The sequence below is a fragment of the Halichoerus grypus genome, chromosome X (assembly GCF_964656455.1).
Source record: "Halichoerus grypus chromosome X, mHalGry1.hap1.1, whole genome shotgun sequence".
Taxonomy (NCBI): Eukaryota; Metazoa; Chordata; class Mammalia; order Carnivora; family Phocidae; genus Halichoerus; species Halichoerus grypus.
The window spans coordinates 105808637-105829629 of record NC_135727.1 but is presented as its reverse complement, the minus strand read 5'-3'; the positions used below and the strand labels follow the sequence as shown (position 1 = coordinate 105829629).

General features: G+C 43.0%; 1 protein-coding gene across 13 annotated transcripts in view; it reads right to left on the bottom strand.

The window, feature by feature from the left end:
• Positions 1-20993, bottom strand: part of DMD (dystrophin) — a 2185421-nt gene that overhangs the window by 82390 nt on the left and 2082038 nt on the right. For all 13 annotated transcript variants that reach the window (XM_078064107.1, XM_078064109.1, XM_078064106.1 and 10 more), the window contains 3 exons: positions 11064-11265; positions 8523-8608; positions 6309-6466 (listed from right to left, as the gene is read on the bottom strand). In XM_078064107.1, coding sequence (XP_077920233.1) covers positions 6309-6466; positions 8523-8608; positions 11064-11265 — 446 coding nt within the window. The remainder of the gene's footprint in view (positions 1-6308; positions 6467-8522; positions 8609-11063; positions 11266-20993) is intronic.

The window sequence follows — 20993 nt, the reverse complement described above, 5'->3', positions numbered from 1 at the left end:
GTAGTAACTTACTACTACTGTAGTTATTAGTCAGTATCCATCATGAGTTCAAGGAAACATGAGTTCAACATTTACCACCAAAAGGGTGTAAAAAGAATGTTTATGGAACTGAAGAGCCCATATTTCGATTACTGAACAAAAAGCTAAAGGCAACCTAAGCAAAGTATAATTTTTAGGAGTTATTTTAAGGATGGAAAATATAAAATGTGATCAATTGGCATGAGGAACGCTGTCAAACTGATTCAGAAGTGTCCTGGCATGGTATTTTCACACTCAGAGAGAAAACAGTATGTCGAAAGTCTCTAAAATCGAATCCACAGATGCTCGGTTATAGATAAAAGGAATTCTTAATCTTGGTAGGATATGCTCAAGTTACAATACACTTTAGATCATCGGAAGCTAACAGGTACTAAGTACCTCCCATGTGTCTGCAACAACTCTGAGCGCTCTGCCTTTACTGGCTCACTGCCCACCCCCCCCCAAGCACCCCCAGAGCACAGGGGCCAGAAAGGTTAAAAAACAGCAGAGCTGGGATTTGAACCCAGGCAGTTGGCTTCAGTGCCTATGCACCTAACCACTCTGCCACTCACTTCTCCAGGTCTTCTGGAATGATTATTTACATGAGAGAGAGAGAGAGAGAGAGAGAGAGAGACTTGCTCTCAATAGCTGAAATGGTAATTTATTCTCATTTCTGTATCATTCGCTATTACAGCAACTGTACATTGATGATATTCATTTTTGTCATACGAATATAAAAATTCACAGGACATATGAAAAAGCAACTTACTCATTTTGAATGCATGAATACAGGAGGCAGGAAACAGATGTAAAATAAACAGAATCTGGTGCCCAAGCTCTGTAGGTGAAGCCAACTGAATATAAAGTTGGTATACTCGAATCCATCTCAACAATGAAGTCCCTAAAATGTTTACAGAAGAAAACTCTACAAACTATCACGGGGGACGGGGGTACTTCTCAGGGCACTGCCTAATACCAATTTACAGATACATGACTCTTTTGTGGAGTCCCTTAAAGGTATAAAGTTTTCCCACTTAAAAGGCAATATTAGTTGGTTTCATTTGCAGGAAGACTTAGCCACCTGCCATTGGGAGTAGAATAGCTTAAATAAAGATCACGGGGCATGCGTGGTGTGTGTGTGCGTGCACGTACACATGCACTGTGGTAGTGATAAGGGTGTTCATTTATCCGTGTCATCCTATTATAACCAAAAATTCACATAAGGGATCATGTTTCTTAGCTCTTTGTTCAGTCTGGTATTTGAACCAGTTAAAGCCATCTATTTCCACTCAGATGGTTTAGCAGAAGGAAATACTGGCTTGGAACATAGGGAACTTAGGCCTTCTGTCTAGATGGGACACGATACAACTGCAGTATGTAGAATGTAGTAAGTCCTGCCTCTCTGGGCTTCAGTTTTCTCAGCAGAAAAAGGAGACATGTGGTGAATCTCCAAGGTTCCTTTGGGCAATCTGTGTGACTCACTGTCAGGGCCATGCCCAGCCTTACTCAGGTCCTAAGGGTCATTCCACTCTGACAGTGGAGCTGTTTCCATGGATTATGAACGAAAGAACAACCTGATGATGTGTTAATTGAAACAAATTAGTTTCAGGGTGCCTGGGTGGCTGTCAGTGAAGCGTCTGCCTCCCAGGGTCCTGGGATCGAGCCCCGCATCGGGCTCCCTGCTCTGCGGGGAGCCTGCTTTTCCCTCTCCTCTGCCCCTCACCCCACTTGTGCTCTGTCTCTGTCAAATGAATACTTCACTTCTACTACCCAAAAGAGTCAGTTTCCCACTACATGTGTTGACTGCAGTAAGCTTCTACAGTAGAAACATTATCCTGTTGCCTCATTTACTCTCAAAGAAGATACCACTGTCAAATCCATACATTTATGGATAATTCTCCTTTTTGATAGCCACAGATATGACTTCGGGTCCTGGCTTACTGGGTAATTCCTTGAAAGACCTATACTGATTTTTAAATATAGGCAAAACATCGTACTTGCGTGTGATGGTGATTTCCGTTACTCTCTGATTTAGAACTATTTTGGGGTTCTTCCCCAACTTTCTTTATTGTGGTTAAGTACACATACCCTAAAACTTACTATCTTACCCATTTTTAAGTGGCCAGTTCAGCAGTACTAAAGTCCATTCATCCTGTTGTGCATCCACGTCCAGACCGGAGAGATCCGGACCTGAGCTAAGGAGAGCTTTGCAAGATCGCCCAGTGAGCCCGGCACGTGCAAACAGCCCTCTCTCCCGGCCGCTCCTAGGCTCTTGCCTGAATCAGAAGCGACACCTTTACCTTTCTAACTGTACCAACCCGAAAGAAGTAAGTTTTCTTCTGAAGTCAACTTCTCCTTCTGGATACAAGGCATGCATTCGTAGAAGAAAACAAGGACTTCCCTCCTGTTTCCTGAGGTTTAGAAACAGAGGTCTTTGAGCACAACCTTGCTGAAGGAACCAGCCTGGCCCCAGTCCCAAGGTCTTTACACGTCAAACAAAGGGCAAAGGGCATTTTCACCAGCGTTAACTTTCGCTGCAGCAAACTGCACATTTTCATTTGCGGAGCACAGGGAACCGCGAGGTGCCCGCCAGAGCACCTGGCTGAGGGAGAGCACACCAGGGCCAGGATGGCGACCGTGAAGGAAACAAAATGGATCGGTTGAACCTGATTGCAAATGGCTAGCAAGTCGAGAGGCTTCCCAAACCTAAGTAACATAAACCTCGCCTGGCTCTGTACACCGAGAACGTGCCCGACATCCTACCAGTAACATTCCACTGCCAATACTCAACTTCTTTAAAAATGAGCATTCCTCTTACCCCCAAGTCCTGTATGTTCCCCTTTTGTTATGGCATCTTGTATTCCAGCAGGGAGCCAGAATAAAGCCCTATTATTTCACCTCGGGAGGGTGGAGAGCAGAATCAAAATATGCGTATTTGGGACTGAGGTGATAAGTGGAGGTTTGGGGACACAGGAGTAGGAATTAAAGTCTTCTGCCAGTTGAGGGCCTCGAGGGGCAGAGGTAAATTATTCATCCATTTAAATAACAAGAAAAACACAACCCCCACCGCCTGCCCATTTCATTCTCCTCAAAGGACTGGTGAGATTCAAGGACAGAATTCATGTGAATTCATAATCATATCAGGTATGATTATCAGTAGCAACGGTAACGATATTTATAAGCATAGTAGGTTCAAAGGGTAGGGAGAAGCCGTTTCATGGAGGTGGAAGCCAACGGTGGGTAGCTATGGAAACAGATTAGGAAAAGTGTGAGAATCAGACAAATTAGGATTTATTCAGGGGGCCATGGGAAGAAACGGATTTTGACACATGCTATCATACAGCGAATACATTTCTCTAAAACCAGTACAAGAGCAGTAAGAGCAATGACAAGGTCAGGGTGTAGTGAATAGTAAGAGTGGCAAGGAAGGAGATCAGACGAAAGAGGTTTCTTTCTCTTAAAAACAAAAAAAAGTTAGCACTTTACTCATTTTTTCCTAATTCTGAATATTCAAAGAAGAAAATTCAGAAAATACCAGAGTAGAGAGAAGAAAATAACATCCACCTGTTACCCCTGTTCGTCTCTTGACAGATGTCCCCCCCAGGCTCACAGAAGACATTCCCAAGAGCTTGGAGACTGGCTAGCCAGAACACATTCACTAAATATGCGAGGACAGACTGAATTGCAAGTTTCGACACTGAGAAGACAGCGTTGCTGTTACCAAGACAGAGACATGTGGTCAGGGAAGAACGGGGGGCATCCAGCCAAAGGATGCGGCACGTGGAAGTACAGGGACATGGTTCCTGATAAGGGCACAGCATTTGGGAAGGCAGAGCTTCTGTTCGGTGACCCCTTGTCCTGACTCCCACTCAAGAGAGTCAAGAGGTGAGATCTTACTTATTCCTACCACAGAAATGATAATTATACGACGTGATAGAAGGGCTACCTAGCACAGCAATGGCAATCACATTACAATATACTAATGTATCGAGTCAATGTGTTGTACACCTTACATTTACACCGTGTAATGTCAAGTATTTTGCATATTTCAACTAAAAAAAGAGCCAGGGGGCGCTTGGGTGGCTCATTCAGTTGAGTGTCAGACTCTTGGTTTTGGCTCAGGTCATGATCTCAGGGTCGTGAGATCGAGTCCCCCCACCCCTCCCACCGGGCTCCGTGCTCAGTGGGGAGTCTGCTTGAGATTCTCTCCCTCTAAAAAAGAGCGAGAGTCAGGCGCCTGGGTGGCTCAGTCGTTAAGCGTCTGCCTTCGGCTCAGGTCATGATCCCGGAGTCCTGGGATCGAGCCCCACATCGGGCTCCCTGCTCGGCGGGAAGTCTGCCTCTCCCTCTCCCACTCCCCCTGCTTGTGTTCCTGCTCTAGCTATCTCTATCTCTGTCAAATAAATAAATAAAATCTTTAAAAAAAAAAAAAAAAAAAAGAGCGAGAGTCTGCAGGGAGGGTGGCGGTAGCTGCAGCCCCAGGCAGTCCTGTGGCCGATGGGACAAGGGCTCCAGTGGTTCTTGATGTCTGTTGGCTGTCGGCAGACTTCCATTCTGACCCTTACTCTCAACCCAAGCCACAGTACACACATAACTGTGTGCCTATGCATTTATATCAACACATGTGTGTGCTTCACAGCTAGAAATTTAAAGAGTAACTGAAATTTGATTAAAGAGAAAACAATGCTTAGGAAAAACAACTCAGGCCATTACAGGTTGTTTTCTAACTGGACTTAAAAAAATGAATCTGTATTATTTGTGGCCATTACTATTCATTTTATGAAAGTTACTTGTGTCTCCATTCTGGAATAGAGTACAAAAAAAAATCTAGAGGTACTGATAATCTATTTACATTTTGGGAAGTTTGAGCATGAGGCAAAAAAGGATTTATTTCTCCACATCTATTTTACATTTCTAGCTACTGTGCCTTAACTTTAGCACAACAATCCAAACAGTATGTCCAACGCTAAATAAGGTGGCTTATTATGTGGGCATTTCGTCGGTGTGCCTGGTTAACTTTTAAATGAATGCTCAAACGGCTTTAAACATCTAAATATTCACAACATTCTGCTTAGGAGGCCTTCTGTGGTTTTAGCCTAGTCTGTGGTCAAAGACCACAGGTCTAACCAGGTTATCTGGTGATCTCTAGAGCTAGTTCTATTGTTCATGGGATCACTATGGATTGAGAAACCCCATAAAAGAAAAACAGCTCCTAGCATGAAAACAAAAACAAACCAACCAACCAAACTAAGACCACTGTGAATAACTGGATACTGCAAATATGTCACTCCTTCAGGGCCGGTGGTATTATAAAGAGGAACAACTTTTGACAACAAGCCATCCGGAAATATGTATCAAAAGCCACAAAACTCTTTTAGTCTGGTAATCCCATTCCTGAGAATTTATCCTAAGGGAAAACTTCAACCAAGGAAAACAGCTAAATGCATAAAGATGTTCACTGCAGCATTACCTACCTCAGCAAACAACTGAAACAGCCTATGTGTCTCTCAATGGAGTGCTGGAAGAGGATGTTTCTGGGGGAACCGACTGTGGTGTGGAAGAGGCCCCAGGACGGGATAAGAGAATGGACAAGCCGTGTGTTGGGCTAGGGATGGACACCAGCAGAGCATAAACTTCTGACCTTGTTATATGCAGAGTCACCAATCAGGCCTTCAGATTATAGAGGAAGGTCAAAGCTACAGAAGGACAACTTCAAAAAGTGATAGTCAGGGACGCCTGGGTGACTCAGTCGGTTAAGCATCTGCCTTCGGCTCAGGTCATGATCCCGGGGCCCTGGGATCAAGTCCCGCATCGGGCTCCCTGCTCAGTTGGGAGTCTGCTTCTCCCTCTGCCCCTCTCCCTGCTCGTGCTGTTTCTCTTTCTCAAATAAATAAATAAAATCTTTAAAAAAAAAAAAAGAATAAAGGAAAAAAAGGCTAAGAAACTTAAAAGACTCACCTACAAAAGTTAGTTTCTTATTTACAAAGGATTTCTGTGGCTGGAGATTTATTTCCTCCCTTGCTGAACCACCGCAGACTCCCTTCCGTCCCGGCACCTTACTAACCACGGGGTCCCTACTGTAGAGATTTCTTTTCCTTCCTCTGTACTGTCCTCTCTCCCAAAACCCAGAGTCCAGAAGCCACTGCCTTCAGAGGTTTCAAGTATCAATCCCTTCCTAACTGCCTACACGGGAGCTAACGTGAGAAACTCAAGGTGTGTGTTTTTATTTTTTCATTAATTTCTAAAATGCAAAAAAAGAAACAAGTTACTTAAGAAGGTGAATAACTCACAAACTGGAAGCAGCTCCTGACACTCGGCTCAATGTTACTGCCCCCGAAGGATGCGACTTCACCCAACTGTCTTGGGATTTGGATGGAGTCATGCAGGAGGAGGCCCAGCCTGCGCTGGTCACAAAATCCTGTTGAACTTGCCACTTGCTTGAAAAGGTCTACAAAAGGAAGAAGAGCATTTCAATAACCTACCAACCACCTCAATTCCAAGCACTACTTATGGAGAGCAGCCAATATTCCCACAGATAGGGGTTCCTTCTAATTCACGCTCATCTGCACATTTACTATTTTTATGGATCAAGTTAATCATCACCGTGTGTATATAGAAAGCGTGACAGCTTTTAAATAAACTATAGTCCTGCAAGAAATGTGAGTTTACTTACAGTCTTGACACCTAAATTTTCCTAAGCTAAAACGTAATCCTTTGGGAACTATTTCATATATAGGATGTAACCACTATCATAAAATAAATATTTTAGCAGTAAGAGCCATGTAACTGGTCCAAAGCACCATCCCCTTTGGACATGAGAGATTCAAAAATGTACCCAAATTGGAACTTCTTTATGAAGTCCTAAGATCATTGAGTTTCTTGCCTGTATTCCCACAGGCTCCTGTATATATTTGTAACTTAGTTCCTATCACTTTATACTGTCATTGATCTAATACGTGCCGGTCTTTGTGGCTGAAAAATGATAACCCCCGTGAGGGCAGGGGCCATATTTGGTCAGCTGTGTATGAGAAATGTCACGGAATGAATGAACACACCCAACACTTCCCATGTATGTCTTGTTTTCAGAAATAAAATCATTTCAATCATACCTTGTATTCAAAGAAAAGTTGCCAACAAAAGGAAATTCAAGGAAGCTTTTCCTTTTCATACGCACATTTTAAACTCTATTTGAATATTTTAACCAGGTATCTAAGATGTCAATGACAACAGCGAGGCAGCACGCACGCCTTCTACCATCTCGCCGATACACATGCACAGATTTTTTTTTCAAAGTTATGAATTATCTTCACCTATCCCAATTTGAAGTTCATATTCTTGTGTCACCAACCTCAAAACAAGTTCCCTCTTAGTCGTTTGAAACACAGGCTCAAAGCTCCCTTTGGTATTACGATGGGCTGGTACCATACCATTGATAAGGTTAGATTACAAACTAACCTGTAAGTAATTCCACTATTTAAAGAAGGAAAACCCAGAGAAATATTCTACTTTACCCAAAATACCTTTTTAAATGGTTAATGAAAGCCGTTCAGTTCTTTTTCTTTGGATCCGAGGATTAAAAAAAAAAAAAAAACCACACTCAAGTGAAAATGACATAAAAGTGAGAGCTAAAAGGGCCTGTGTATTTTGTGGCTTACTCCTGGGGGGAAATAAGCAGTAGGACACAGAGGGGCTTTGGAGAAATTCATTCTCTTTTATCTCCTGCCCATCCTTAAGCTCAGCACATCTCATCCCTGTGTGGCTAGACCTTAGGGGAAAAGAGAAATGACATGATAGGCGAGGTTTGCTTAATATTCCTACCATCAAGACTTCTTACGAGCCTTTAAAGGGGAAAAACAAGTACAGTCCTTCACAATGGGAAAGGAAAGAACGCTTGCTTCCATTGCTCCTCTAGCATTTGCTTTTCATTTGGATTCACACAGTTTAAGTCGAAGAACCCAAGAGTTAACCAAAAGGAAATTCTATAAGGTGATATTTACCCTGTAAGAAATGGCAAGCGATCTGTGTCTCACGTAATAAAATGTTAGTCACGTCACAGAAGTGGATATGTCTGTACAACTTGCAGTAAGATGATTACAAAATAAACAATGTTTCTGGAACACGAATGCCAGATAGTACTCTTTAAATAAGAATCCAAAGACTAAGCAAGGGCATGGATTAAACCTTCACATTTATTTTTCTGACTTCTACAAAGGGGTTAGGAAATCAGACTTTATCCTCTAGGAACATGTGTTTTATTCAGACACAGTCGATGTAATGTAAAATAATACTTGGACTGGAGAAGTTAATCCTCATTCTCTATTTAAATACCTGCCATTTCATGTTTGACAGACAACAGCACAAACCAAGTTTTAGGACACTCTAAAAAGCAGTTCTGTAACTTACAAGAGGAACCCACTGTCACCGCAATGCGAGGCATTCCCCATCTCAAACTGGGGTAATTAGCCAACGTTAATAAAAGAACAGAGTTAATACACATGACTTACATCTGTACTTGTCTTCCAAATGGGCTTTGCACAGAGAAATGATGCCAGTTTTAAAAGACAGGACCCGGATCCTCCCTGTTCGTCCCCTATTATGAATAATCAAACCAGAAAACAATTACTGACACTTTAGTAGATGGTAAACACTTCTTAAGAAAAAAAAAGAAAGAAAAGCAAACCCTTGGATACGGGAACTCTACTGACCACTGCTGTATGAAACCAATGGTCTTATTAAGAACTTGTCTATTCATTATGTACTATCTTTGTTATCTGCCTTATCTATTTGGCTCATGGCCTAGAATGCAATGGAAATGTGACCACTTTGACCCAGGAACTTTTACCAAGTTTTCGATTCTTAAAAGCCCTTATTTAGGGGCACCTGGGTGGCTCAGTCGGTGAAGCGTCTGCCTTCGGCTCAGGTCATGATCCCAGGGTCCTGGGATCGAGCCCCGCGTCGGGCTCCCTGGTCCGCGGAGAGCCCGCTTCTCCCTCTCCCTCTGCCTGCCGCTCTGCCTATCTGTGCTCTCTCTCTATGTCTCGGTCAGATAAATAAATAAAATCCTTTTTTTTTAAAAAAAAAAGCCCTTACTTGAATTGTAACAGTAGCTCTACATGAAAAGAGTAAGAAATATCCTTCTATTCAATGGAGAGCCACCTGGGTGTTTAAGTTGGTAAGTGGAAGGATTACTACTGTGCACCAAATTATTTTGGTTACTCAACAAACTGCCTACTGTGCTTATTGAAGCCCCCCAAGAAAAACCCAGCACTCCCAGATTGTCATCAGACTGCCCTTGATTGAGAAGACACTCACTCACTTGAGGCGACATGACACATACTATAAAATACACACATTTATCTTAAGAAAAATATGATATCCTCTATTAAAGAACATTCAAATATATGATCTTAAAGAGCAATTTAAAAACAACCTATTGCTATATCGGTGTTTTAAATATGTTTACACTTTCACTTTTCCTATAAAGCTGAAATAAAGCATTCCTCATGACAAACTTATAAATGGTTCATTTTATCTGTGGCAAAAAAATGGAACACGAAAATGAAAAATGTTCCATTTTGTAGAAAACGATTTTCAATAATTTGCAGCTTTTATCTTGTTAGAGAAAGAAAGTGAACCTTACATGGTGCTTAAAGAGAGAGAGAGATTATAGAATAATTTTCCCACCTAGCACTTCAAAACTGCAAACAATATGTCCCAACTGGGTTTACTTTGGGTGAACAATGTGCTCAACTTTTAACTGGTACAATTTACTAAATCCCTTAGTCAAACAGGATCCTAATCCATTAACCAAATTACGATCATTGGAAGGTTTCCTTATCTTTTCACCTCTTTAAAAAAGGCAAATCAAAGTTTAACAAGTAAACTTCATAAAGTGTAACTCAGGTCTTCAAGGAGTTAAAACTGTCCCCAAGTAATTGTGAGGCAGGTAGAAGGGAAGTTCTATATACTCAGACGTCATCTGCAAAGAGCACACTGCCAAAACGTATGTGAAGGAACACCTGAGTACAAACCCTTATCAGAGCAAATGTTAAGGGTAATCCACAATTAAAATCCAATATGTTCAAGGGCTTGGTAAATAATTATCAGAATTAAACAGCCAGGTGGTCTTGGAATTCAAAAAGGACTACCTTATCAAAATGACAAGGAAAAAAGTATACATTTTAATCACAGAGGTGGCAGAAATCTACAACAAAGGCAAAACAGCGGAAATGCAACTCTTCTCAGAAAACCTTCCCAGATTTCCAAAGGGGGATACGTTCTCGTTGGCATGTGAAATGAGGCATGCAATCATTTTAAGGTCTAAGAAGAATTCAGTCAAAATTCAAACCAATTCTGTCTGCTACCTTCCTCAACTGCCTTCGGTGAGCTCAAGACGAAAACAAGAGCTGGGGATACCTCCTGTGTGCAATCCAAAAGAAAGAAACAAGTACTCTCCAAGAGAGTGATGAAGGGAGGTGTCGAACAGAAACTCTGTCGAACGCTATAAAACTTCCTCGGTTTGAGAAGCCGAGTTGGCTCCATTAAGGGCTTGTTCTCGTTTTGTTTGGCTTATCAATTCACGATCTTCCGCAAAAAGCTCCTGAGTATCAGCGAACGCTCTTCAGATCTGGTGACAGGTGTGCCAGCATCCCCAAGAGCACACCCATTTCTGCCACTGAGTGGGAGCCGCCCCCGAGGTGGATGGAGGAATTCAAATTACACAGGCAAGAAAAGGCTACACACTGACTCATTCTACTATTTGAAACATGAGTATGAAAAATGAGTATCTCAGGGTTTTGTTTGTTTTCTGAGAGCAATCTACATTCTAGCTCTTACCTCCTAGTTCATCCAAATATTTTTCAGCTTCAGTGAATGCAAAAATGATTTATCACAGGGACAGCATTGGCTCACAGGGCTTCATGAACCTTTCATCCTGAGGACAGTATTTCTAGACTGGGGCCCCTGTTGTGATGCTAATTACACCCGCACCATTCTGGAAACTAAGCTTCCCGTGGCGGAGTCCGTAAAGAGCTTGCCATACGTACGTGTCATAAACATTCAGCAGCCAATTGAGACACATATCCACGCAGAGAGGGACGTTGACCAGATTGTTGTGTTCTTGCTCCAGGCGATCATAAATAGTGGTCAGACAATTAATGACCTGCAGAATGTCCATGGGCTGGTCATTTTGCTTGAGGTTGTGCTGGTCCAAGGCATCGCAGGCCGCCGACAGGCTCAAGAGATCCACTGCAAAAGCCACAAAAAATCACAAGTGATTCCGAGGGGAAAATCCTCCTTTCACTCTTTTTCCCTTTCCTTGGAAAATCCTGGTCGGGTTGTCTCGTACTCTTTAGTGAACATCAAACCCAAACCCTATCCTCTTTTTAAAAAAAAAAAAAAATTTTTTTTTAATTCCATTTAGTTAACAAATAGTGTACTACTGGTTTCAGGGGTAGAATTTAGTGATTCATCTGTTGCACAGAACACCCAGTGCTCATTCCATCAAGTGCCCTCCTTAATGCCCATCACCCAGTTACCCCAACCAGCCACCCACCTCCCCTCCAGCAACCCTCAGTTTGTTTCCTAGAGTTAAGAGTCTCTTATGGTTTGCCTCCCTCTCTGTTTTTATTCTACTTTATTTTCCCTTCCCTTGCCCTATGTTGACCTGTTTTGTCTCTTAAATTCCACATGAGTGAAATCATGGTCTTTGTCTTTCTCTGACTGACTTATTTCACTTAGCATAATACCCTCTAATTTCATCCACATCATTGCAAATGGCAAGATTTCATTCTTTTTGATGGCTAGTACTATTCCATTGTATATATATACCACATCTGTTTTATCCATGTGCCCTTCGATAGCTCAGCTGGTAGAGTGGAAGACTGTGGAGGTAAACCCTACTAGCCTCCTTTAAAGTGGTTTGTCTCCACCCCCCAGCTCTAAGTTTCCTGGCTGGAGTATTCAGGATCTGAGGTTATTGTGAAATCTCGATGGCACTGGGTGAAAAATGTGGGCGGGGAAAGTTTCCATTCCTGAAGCACAGGGGTATTCGCGAGAGAGTTCAGGGAACCTAGAATGTTCTATGGGAACAGAGTCATTTCCACATTCTGAGTAAGAAAAAAATCTGTTTTACTAGAAATTTTGAAAGAGTTTCTGACAATACCTTTTCAGATTAGTATTAGAGAAGGTCAGTTTGATTAATCTGTATGGTTAGGGTTGTGTAAATTGTATTTCCAGCTATGCATTTGTAATCATTAAGCGTTTTTCACCTTGAAATTTCAGTCACCTCACAATCTGCGCTACCTTAATATTAGGTGAAAAAATCATCAACTTCATTAAAATTTTCGAAAGAGACACTAAAGTAACTGCATAATCTACTCATTTTTTAGACTTGAGGCTCACTTATTTCTCTCACCTTCAAGTTGTATTTTACAACGTACTTTTCAAGTCCTCTAAGAACTTTCTAAGATGGGGGGGGCGGATTCCCTTGCTCTGAAGTGTTATTTACTCATATGCTGCAAGACAAAAATTTAACAAAAGCGAGACCTCAATCACAAGCTTTACTCCCAAATGTCATGGGAAGATGCTTTTCTCTAAAGCCAATTTATTAGCCAAACTGGAAAGGCAGCAAGGGTGCTTTTCTAACACCTTATACACTTAAACTCTGGTCTGAATTCTCAGTCCTTGGAGACAAAGAATCAATGGTAATTAAGTAAATCTCTAGCGCATCTAGTGGGAGGAGACAGTACAATTCTAAATGTAGCTGCAGATAAACCTGGGCCATCCCAGCCAGTAAACAGCTTGCCCGATGCTAAACAGATGCAAATTTAAGACTTCAATGTATTTTACTAGTTATTTGTAGTGAGTTCTAATTAAACGTTAAAGGGGGGGGGGGATAGTGGTTAATACCTCTGCAGGTTCATACCTATGTCATGCACGTTTTTCTCTTTTAAAAAAGAAAAATAGTAACCTTTGAAGTTTCCCTGGAAGCCAGAAGGAGACCTGGTGGTGGAAACAGGAGGGGTTTTTGTCTTTCATCCCAGTCAGTAAAGCTCTGTGGCTTCCACGCAGTTTTCCCGAAAATGCCCCGGACTAGCACTCACCCTATCAAAGCAAAGGCCCCACTCCTTTTGTGTTAAAATACTCTCAAAACAGAGAGATGACCTCTTTACATGGAAGCCGAGAATTTATTTAAAGTGGTAGGAAAGAACATAGCTTGATTTGAGAGGGAGGCAGGTAGGAAAAAGAATGAAGAATAAAAAAAAAAAAAAAATAATGGAAAAAGGCAGGGGGCCCGGAGGAGGGAAGGGCCCAGCAAGCACGGGCTACAAGGCAGCCTGGGGAGAGGGACACAGACAGCGGACTCCCAACTTTCTCAGCCCCTCCTCTTCTGTGTGCTGCACTTGCTTAGGGGGCAAATGTTCAGGTGGTGAGAACATTTAAAAAAGCAGCTCACCATCTCCGTGAGTGCAAGAGAGGAATGGCTTTCTTCCAAATGTCAATATTCTCAGCGCGATTCTTTGTAGACTGAAGGAAGCTATGGGTGGTTTGAAGTTTTTCTATTATTTTCTTGTTACTCTGTCTTAATCATTATAAATATTTTGCCTTCCATCTAAGGATACAAGAACTAACAAGGGAGAATTTGTAGACTCGGGTTTGTACTGAGTCTCATTTACTCGTGTGATGGAAGCAAACCAAGTAGCAACATGGCATGAATTTCTTTTTACCGAGTCTACTCTCATCTCTGTACAGGTGAGTGAGTAACACACAGAATAGAAAATTTGGAGTCTAAATAGCTCCAGAGGGGAGCAAGGCAACTGCTCTGGAAGAACAGGAGCAGAGATGACACAGTGAGGGGAGAAATACTGCGCAGTGAGCTCTGCTGAAACCAGATGCGGTTAAAAAGGAGAATGGGCCCTCACAGAAGACCGGAGAACACAAACGTACCAAACAGAATTCCCCTTTCGTGGAACAATTTTTTCAAAGACTTCTAGTCAACATCCATAGCCAATACTACGCACTTGAAAAGAGGTGAGAAAATCGATAGGGACAATTTAATTGCCACAGAGACATGCACTTAAGTGTTCAAAACGACCATCTGAAAGAATACAGTGAGATTTTTTGATGAAACATTAAACATAATGATTCACTGTTTCTAGAAGCCTCAAAAAGCAAGCAGCAGACAATTCTGTGTAACTTTTTTTTTTTTTTTTAACCTCAAACTAGGAATTTCCATTGGGAGGTGAATATCTTTATCTTCTTACTAGGGACTATATTTTAAAGCCATATAAAAACCAAACATGTGCTAAGATACCCACTCTTTCAAAAATTATTTGTACAGTAGAGGTTTTGACATAATTGAGAAATAGGGGCCATTCATTGGTGTCCCTCCGCATGAGGGCTGTGGGGCAGAGAGAGGGTGGGGACAGGACAAAAAGACTTGCTCTCCAGGACCCTCTGTGTCCTTCAGGAAAAGCAGAAAAAACAGAAAATGAAGCGGTGTGTGTGTGTGTGGGGGGGGAGACTGAGCACAGGATCCCATTAATGGCTCCTGGGGCTCTGGCTGCTGAGTAATTGCCCTTTCAACATTCTAGATTCCAATGCTAACTCTACTCCTTTCTACAAATGCCACAAGTGAGGAGCTGAAGCCGATTTTTTTTTTTTTTTTTGTCTTTTACTGCCTCTTGGGCTCTGAGGACTAGAAAGCACCTTTAGATTCGGTCTGTAGTTGAGAAAGCAGAGCCCAGAGAGAAGGAGCCTCCCTCTGGGAATTACAGCAGGACACGTGGAGGTCCATAGTGAAGAGCACAAAGGGAGGTTGCGGAAGGTGCCCTTATAGACTTGACAGAAAAAGAAAACCATCCCAAGTTCTCTACCAGGGAGAACAGTGGGACAAAAGAGAAGCACCAGAAAGTCAGTTAGAGTAAATCTCACGGTGCCCACATCACCCCCAAGCTCATCCCATGGGTCAATGCAGAGACTCTGTGCTAATATACCAACAATCCCGTAACCTCATCTGTGCAGAGACAGGGGAGGGCGCCGGGGGACAAGCGCTGTGTGCCTGCCAGCTCGTGCCCAGGCAGCGGGCACCTGTGGGAAGAGGAGGCTGCCGGTGACGTCATGCCATTCTCCAGGCAGCTGACACTTCAGGCTGAAGGACTTTCCCAGCACATCTTTGCCCAGCAAGAAAGTCGGGGCACTTTGATGTGGTTATCTGTGCTGTGAGGGTTAATTTCAAAGGCTCTGGAGTTGGCCTAAGATTTTTTTTTTTTTTTTTGCTAAAAGGCTACACAATGCAGAGCCTTGATCAAAGCAATGAAAAGAAGTGCCTTACTGTGTTGATCTGTAGCCATGGGTTACGGCTTATCATTACTGTTTATTGGTAGAAGTAACACTGACTGTTTTTACCTGGTTTGGGGGAGACCCATGAAGGTCGCAGGGTATGGGACCGGCTACGTGGGAAGAATATGCCCAGGTTACCAGAAGGCTTTAAGAAACCCTGTATGAGGGGCGCCTGGGTGGCTCAGTTGTTAAGCGTCTGCCTTCGGCTCAGGTCATGATCCCAGGGTCCTGGGATTGAGTCCTGCATCAGGCTCCTTGCTCAGTGGGAAGCCTGCTTCTCCCTCTCCCACTCCCCCTGCTTGTGTTCCCTCTCTCGCTATGTCTCTGTTGGTCAAATAAATAAATAAAATCTAAAAAAAAAAAAAGAAAGAAAGAAAAGAAACCCTGTATGAGACTCCACTACATGCTCCCTGGTTTCCAAAGTGGTTTGTACTCACATCGGTGGTTCTTGATCCAAGAGAGAAAGTGCATCCTGGTACCGCCCTTCCAGAGAGCGGGCACGCTGGGCTTGCACCGGGCCTCTCCGGACCCTAGGCTGTGAGGCAGCCTGTGGTTTTGATCCTGCTTTTAATGCTGATGGCATATTCTAGCCTTTTCCTATAATGAACTGTAAATTTTTAAACACTGTCATTTGGGTTCCGTGAGTCTTCTTTAGCAACTGAGCCCCGACTGCTACTCCCACTGCAATCAGTGTCAGGCGTGAGATTGTTTAGGAGACCCCCCAACTGATCCTTAGCTTAAAAATATGGCTACAGTATTACTGAAAAAGAAAAAAAGAGGATTCTGATAGAAAGGATGAAAATGAGCCGTTGATGCTTGTTGCCAAGCTACCCTTGATTTTTAGTAGCACAGGCTTTGACACTGGTTATCGATGACAGAACTTTCTAGTGGAATCTAGAAACGGTAGAACCTGAACCAGAGGAGCTAATAGAATCGATTAGAAAGGAACTGCAAGCCGACAGCAAAGAACAGGTCATCTAAAAATTCTGTTCCTTGGATGTATTGGCAAAGCTCTTAAGAAGTTCAGATCTCCTTCAGATGAGTTTCACTCTCTCTGGCCTGCAGGTGGAGATCTAACCAAAGGAACCTGGGTAACTCTCACTTTGATAAATGCGCTACACCTGTGAGACCACTTACAATTAAGATAATTCAAGTGGGGGACTTACAGGTGTTTCTGACTTCACCACATTTTCTTTTTCAATGCCATACCTAGCAGTCCCTGGACTGAGGCTACAGTTGAGTGTCTCAAAGGCTGGTAATATTCTGAAACAGGATATTATGGCTATTAGTTGGAACGTAAGTGTAAGAATTCTACAGGGACTGATGCAATGGATTACTCCTTCCCCACCCCTCAACTAGCTGGAGCTGATTGTCCACAAATGTTTTGTTGCATAGAAACAAGGTAACCCCGTTTTTCTGTACTAACCTAATCTGACCCTTTACCATTGGGAGGAGATTGAAGGAGAAGCCCCACTAGGCCTCATCTTGCCACCAGCTCAATATGCACGAGCCAAGTGGCTGAACCCAAGGGACATACTTCGTGTATGGGTGGAAGGTTTGGACTAAAATTAATGATGAGGAAGAAAGGTCAGATTGTTACTGAAGGGAACAAAGCCATGCCTTGGGTGTTACAAAAGAGAAAAACCTAACATCACTGGTGCCTAGAAAGAGGCTTAAAATATAGGGGGGTGGGAGGATGGGTTAGCCTGGTGATGGGTATTAAAGAGGGCACATTCTGCATGGAGCACTGGGTGTTATGCACAAACAATGAATCATGGAACACTACATCAAAAATTAATGATGTAATGTATGGTGATTAACATAACAATAAAAAATTTAAAAAATATATGCTCCCTTAGCTATGAGTCAACTGTCTCTTTTAAGAGTCAAGAAGCAGGGTGGGGGAGAGAGTCCAGAAGTGAAGAGGGCATCTGGCCAATCTATGGAACACACTGGATGAAGAGATTTGAGTTCTGATTATAACCAGGAGTCCGCGGAGCAAAACTGAAGTAGCTATGTCTTTTGGTTCTTGTTTCACAGGACACATCTGTTATTAAGGACTTGTGCTGAAAAGCATCCTGTGGGAATATTTACCCAGTCGAATCTGGAGAATACTGATTTATGATAATCTGAAAGAATATTGTGTGGCCACTGTGATGTTGAAGGTTTAAGAAAGGTCTTGGGTATATGGTAGAAGGTTCAAATGCTATACATCTCATTTGTCACAAATATTATGTGTAAAAAAAATAGCTATTTGACCCGTGGTATGTGAGGAAAGCCACAAATGGGTGGAGGGACAACAGGAACACTCTGATCACTAAGAATATAAGCCTAAATTGGTGGGCCCACATCCCCGTGACTGAAAAGCCAGAAATGTGATGCGGACAATTAGAGAAATTTCTGTGGCATAAGCACACTAACAACTATTTAGGAGCGATGACGACTCATATGATGTTAGCCTGCGTGACTGGACATTTTTGCATCTCACATTTATTTCCCAGTTATAGTAAAGATGTGAGTACACAATGGCAACAATGTGTCTGGTGGACCACAGAGCATGGGGCCGAGCAAAATAGAAGAGAATAAAAGGTGAGTAAGGAGCTGGGCAAGGAATCCCCGGCCAGATAGAATTGGCTCTGAATGGGAAAAGATAGATACATTGATGGGAAAGCCCTCCTGGTGCAAAAACAGCACTTGGAGGGCACCCAACTCCGGAAGGAAGGTTAAGGATGGCAAGCCCCCTAGAACGGTGACTGGAAAGGGAAGCTCCAAGGTGCTCCTTAAAAGAGCTTCCGCACCACCACTCCAGGCCAACCATTCCTCCCCTAGTGTGCACCTCATGGGTACTGGACACATTTGAAAAAGGACTACAGTACTTCCCCTGGGAGCAAGAGAGCTTCTATCATAGGAGTCCTCTCTTGGGGCACCGGTATCTGTGAGACCACGGAAGCTGAGAGAATTCTCTTGGCTCTGGTCCTCAAGATTGTTGCGAATAAGACCTGGCCTCTCACCTATGTGAAAAAGAACCTCTCACCTATATGAGAAAAATGGACTTTTGTGGGGCCCGGACAAGATAATGACCCTGGCGTCTCGGGCCGCCTTGCCACGAGGCAGCCTGTGGCTGTGGACACACATCCTGGCTTTCAGGCTGGGGCCTCACTGGGGCCTTTCCCTGCACTAGACCGAAGACGTGTAAGCTACGCTGTTGTGGGTCCTGGAGGTCTTCGTTAGCCACGGGACCCTGTCAAAGGCCACCCTCGGTGCCCTCTCAAAAGGTGAGGTGGTTTCACCAGGGGAGCAAGTGGTTTCACCAAGGGAGCAAGTCTTTCACCTGCTTTGTAGTGAGGGTGAGTCGGGCAGCCGTGACTTTATTCAGGTAACTTCAGGCCGTACAAAATCTCTCTACTATGTGATTCCGTTGCTGAACAGAAGCAAATTGATCGCTATTTCTTGTTTGCAGAGTATCTGTCACATTTATCAACTGCAGTACCTTTAGCCCTATGGTTTGGGCTCTCCAACCCACCATGCGCTAATAAACTAAATACATATGCTTTGTTAAGTGTATTTTTATATCTGCTCTTAGAAGTTGGCTAAATTTTTTTTTTTTATTAAAGATTTTATTTATTTATTTGACAGAGAGAGACACAGCGAGAGAGGGAACACAAGCAGGGGGAGTGGGAGAGGGAGAAGCAGGCTTCCCGCAGAGCAGGGAGCCCGATGCGGGGCTCAATCCCAGGACCCTGGGATCATGACCTGAGCCGAAGGCAGACGCTTAACGACCGAGCCACCCAGGCGCCCCAGAAGTTGGCTAAATTTTTAATTGTAGAAGCCACACACCTTTAGGATGTCATCAGAACTAGAGACCGACCAAGAAAAAGCTTAGATTATATTCCTTCTAACTCTCGGGGGCGGGGGGGGGGGGGCGGGTATCAGCCGTAGGAAGCAGCTTACAAATCCCTCTTACCAAGATTTTCTCTTTGTCTCTGCTTTTCTGCCGAGTTTCATTTTCACTCACAGTGCGTTGAAAGGCAGTATGGAGTCATGCAACATTAAACCGATTACAAACTGGGGACATTACAGGCCAATGGTGAAGCTTGCAACTTAAATAGCAAATTCTTGATAGTGGATAAAATCATGTTATTCGGGTTTCTGCAATATTGAAGCTTTGATAGCAAAATGCAAAAAGACGACCAAAAGCGTAATAGCAGGAGCGCTGCCTATTTCCTAAAACATCAGTAATTCAAACTCTTCCCTGGCATGAGGACATCACTGAGGTAACATCATTAGTTTTCATTAAAGCCAAGGTTGGTAGAAGCGACCTTCAGTTGGAAGAGCTAGCCAGGCCAAGTTTTATTTGCCTGTACCACAGACAATAGCTCTTGATCATGGCTTTGCAGGCACCGAAATGACAGAAAGGCCAGAAGATAAACCTAAGCAAACATCAAATTAAGAGGAAATTCGTAAATATCTACTGAATGGTTAGTTAAGTAATGTGACCACACATGTTTTCAAGAATAAAGGGCCTGGCGAACTCTTCATTCTGTAATCATACGATATGTTGAACTCTCCTGCCATTCTTGAGAATCCAGTATATAATTTAGGTAAATACACACCCTAATTTGGCTGTACCTAAATCTTTTTCAAATGGGAGAAAAGTCATGCTCAGGAAGCAAAGGCTGAGAATTTCAAATCTGTTTCAAAGTGGAAATTCTACATCCTACCCTCAGAGCTTAACTCTACTCCAAGGATATAACCTCAAACGGCCAAACTTTTTTGTAATATCAAATTCCCCCATTTTCCCAACATTTATTGGAAATTTTAACATAAACTGAAATGATAAAATGAGATATTTATGAACAGAATTATTTTTTAACAGCAGCAGTGGGTAATGCCTAAATCCAAGGGACAAAGCAACATTACAGAAAAGGACAGTCACCAGAAGGTTTTCCATTTTGTCTACTTCTGGGCTTTTTCAAAGTATAACCTGAAACAGCTGATTATCTCTTTTGAACTTTTAGGATCTCACAGGATGATACTCTATTCTAATAATGCTTTACAGTAACAGGTTCATAATCACCCCTTTATCAATGGAAAGCATTATCTCTGGGATGGGGCAGGGCCAAGAGAAGAAAAAGAGGCAGAAGACTTTCTCCGCCCAGCTCTCCGACTCCGCCCCACCCCAATGGGCCTCTTTCCAGCTACGGTACATTAACAGGTCCCTGAGGAAATCCCAGGTCTGGGGAGACCTTTAAAAACCACTTAAACTTGGCAGCTATATAGCTGAAAAAACGATAGCTTCAGACTATAAGCTGTAAAGAAATGGAAGCCTCAATTTACTTTTGCTCATGCATCCATTCCATAGAAACATATGAAACCCTACCTACCGTGTGCTGGGCTTTGGGCTAAGGACTGGAGAGGCCCAGATAAAGAGGAAAAGCTGACTCTCTCCTCCCAAGTAATTTCACTTCTGGAACATTTCTTCTCCCTCTCTGGGTAAAAAGCCACACGCCAGCAACCGTCCTTGACTGCCTGTTAGCCTCTGCAGACCTCTGGTCAGGCGCCTTCATTCCCGAAGGCTTGGCAGCCCAGGTTCACAGTTCTCTCTTGCCTGGTTCTGGCCCCGATTCTGGATG